Source organism: Triticum aestivum, chromosome 4A (genome assembly GCF_018294505.1).
Source record: "Triticum aestivum cultivar Chinese Spring chromosome 4A, IWGSC CS RefSeq v2.1, whole genome shotgun sequence".
Lineage (NCBI taxonomy): Eukaryota > Viridiplantae > Streptophyta > Magnoliopsida > Poales > Poaceae > Triticum > Triticum aestivum.
Window position 1 is genome coordinate 56,112,381 of NC_057803.1, and position 2,603 is coordinate 56,114,983.

General features: G+C 53.9%; 1 protein-coding gene across 1 annotated transcript; it reads left to right on the forward strand.

Moving 5' to 3' along the window:
• Positions 1–311: 311 nt before the first annotated feature.
• Positions 312–2,265, forward strand: LOC123085098 (homeobox-leucine zipper protein HOX19; the record flags this gene model as incomplete). Its single annotated transcript, XM_044506680.1, is given in 3 exon segments — positions 312–638; positions 922–1,001; positions 1,306–2,265. Coding segments are annotated over 3 exon segments (762 nt in total), but the record flags the coding sequence as incomplete, so codon positions are not given.
• Positions 2,266–2,603: the final 338 nt, after the last annotated feature.

The window sequence follows — 2,603 nt, forward strand, 5'->3', positions numbered from 1 at the left end:
CCCCTCTTCCTCCTCAAATATTCTCAACCCCTCGGCCTCAACCAATTCATTCCCCTCACTCATTCCTTCCTTCCTCCCCTCCCCTCTCCTCACCTCTCCTACACAGACGCGCGAATACACTTCCGCGACACCTTGCAAGAATTGCGAGAGGATTCAAGTCGGCGTAGATAGACAAGATATAGTTTGCTGGTTCTTGGGTCAAGCTAGCTAGAGACCATTGGCTCTGCCGATTTGTGCGGCACGCCATGTCGCAGGAGGAGGTCCACGACGCCGGCCTGGCGCTGGGCCTGTCCCTGGGCGGCGGCGGCGGGGGCGGAGGCGACGGGTCGTCGTCGGCGCACCGCGGCAGCAACAGCGGCCGGCTGACCCTGTGGGAGGCGGAGCCGTCGCTGACCCTCAGCATGCCGGACGACACCACCATGACCGGCACCGCGTCCGGCGGCGTGTCGTCCATGTCGGTGGGGGGCGCGGTGAAGAGGGAGCGCGCGGAGGAGGCGGAGCTGGGCGAGATGGTGTCGTCCACGGCCGTGGGTGCCGAGGAGGACGACGACGGCAGCACGCGGAAGAAGCTGAGGCTCACCAAGGAGCAGTCCGCGCTCCTGGAGGACCGCTTCAAGGAGCACAGCACCCTCAACCCGGTACGTACGTACGTACGCACGTACGCATGCGTACTAGTCACGTTCGAATCGATTCACCGCTGCTGATAGATAGCCGCAGATACCTAACATGCCTCATCTATCATCTGCTGAGATCTTCTCTCTATTTATGCATGCGCGTACACAACATGCGTACAAGCAAATCCACAAATAAATCTGGTTTATTTTCTTGATCCATAGTAGCTATGAGCTACTGAATCAAGAAAAAAAATGAGTTACTGAACAGTTCTTTTTTCCTTTGCGTGTCCTATTTGGATTTGAGCAGAAGCAGAAAGTGGCTTTAGCCAAGCAGCTAAACCTCAGGCCAAGGCAGGTGGAAGTCTGGTTCCAGAACAGAAGAGCCAGGTTAGTAACCTTGTACTCTACGTATTATTATACGCATATAAGTATGCACTCCAGGTTATATTACGGTCCCCTGCTAGAGCTGACTTGCAACAATTCTTGTATTATACACCTCTTCATCTTCTCAAAAAAAAAAGACGGGCAATCATTTTGTGTGTTGCACTCCCATCTCGATTCATTTTGTTTTACGTCCATGCATGCATGAAAAATCAGCGGAACCTCTGCCTAAAATTACGGGTCATTTCGGTCCTGGTGGTGAACTTTCTTTGATAAGTAACGTTGGATCCCGTGTTACACGTGCATGCAGGACGAAGCTGAAGCAGACGGAGGTGGACTGCGAGTTCCTGAAGCGCTGCTGCGAGACGCTCACCGAGGAGAACCGCCGGCTGCAGCGGGAGCTGCAGGAGCTCCGCGCCATCAAGTTCGCCCCGCCGCCGCCGCCGCCCAACAACGCCAGCCAACACCCCGGGACGCCGTCCTCCGCCGCGGCCCCGCCGGCGCCGTTCTACATGCAGCTGCCGGCCGCGACGCTGACCATCTGCCCGTCCTGCGAGCGCCTGGGAGGAACCGCCGCCGCCGCCACCGGCAAGGTCGACCCCGACAGGCCCAAGGCCGCCACCCACCACTTCTTCAACCCCTTCACCCACTCCGCCGCCTGCTGATCGATCCGCGCTCCGCCGACCGCACGTACGTACATACACGACGCTCATCAACATCGACCAGCACCACCGCCATAGCTAGCTAGCTACAAGTAAGTAGCAGTGGCCGCCATAGCTAAGCTAATACCTGACGTCGCAAGTAACATATGATCCTTGCAGCCAGCTGCAGGACATGGACATGGACACGATCCTCCTACACTTTTGCCATTTCTTGGTCTGGGGGTTTCGTCCCGAATCTTGTTCAGTTTAGCTAATCCATCCATCAATCATAGACGATAGGTAGTCGAACAGCCGTAGTAGCTAGCTAGTACTGGAAGCGGCCGGCCATTGTATATTCTTGTGCATGCATGTAAGTGTAACCGTGGACCTCTCCTTTTGGTTGGCTTCTCTGCCTTTTTGCGTTCAAAAGCTGATTATCGGAGAGGAGGTTAATAGACTAAGCCGCCGCTGTGATGAACTAATTCCTAGTCGTGTCAGGCAGTGTTTGGATGATGACATGAGAGAGGCTCTCCCTGTCGGGTGCGTACGTGTGTAATGTGTATACCTTTCTGACTTTTTTTATATGCATATACGTCTCAATGATTGTGCCTGTCGGGCCTTAAACTTTACTTTGCGTCCCTGTTGCTTTCGCCTTTGCTGGTTCATTTAATTGATAATGGGAAAGCCTAGCCTCTCTTCTGCTCTTGCTTAACCATCTGTTCAGTTGTAACAGGGACGATAATCCTACACCTACGTAGCTTTACGAAACGTTCTACATAACCTTCCCAATAACTCTCTCGCCCCCCCTGATTTTCAGGTGGGCGGGGGCCCCTTCCTCCCCCTTCTCCAATCACAATTGTCCATGTGGCAGGTTACGTAAAACACGTAAAATTCTTTACGTGGATGTAGCATTACTCAATTACACCGTCGATAATCCTACACCTACGTAGCTTTACGAAACGTTCTA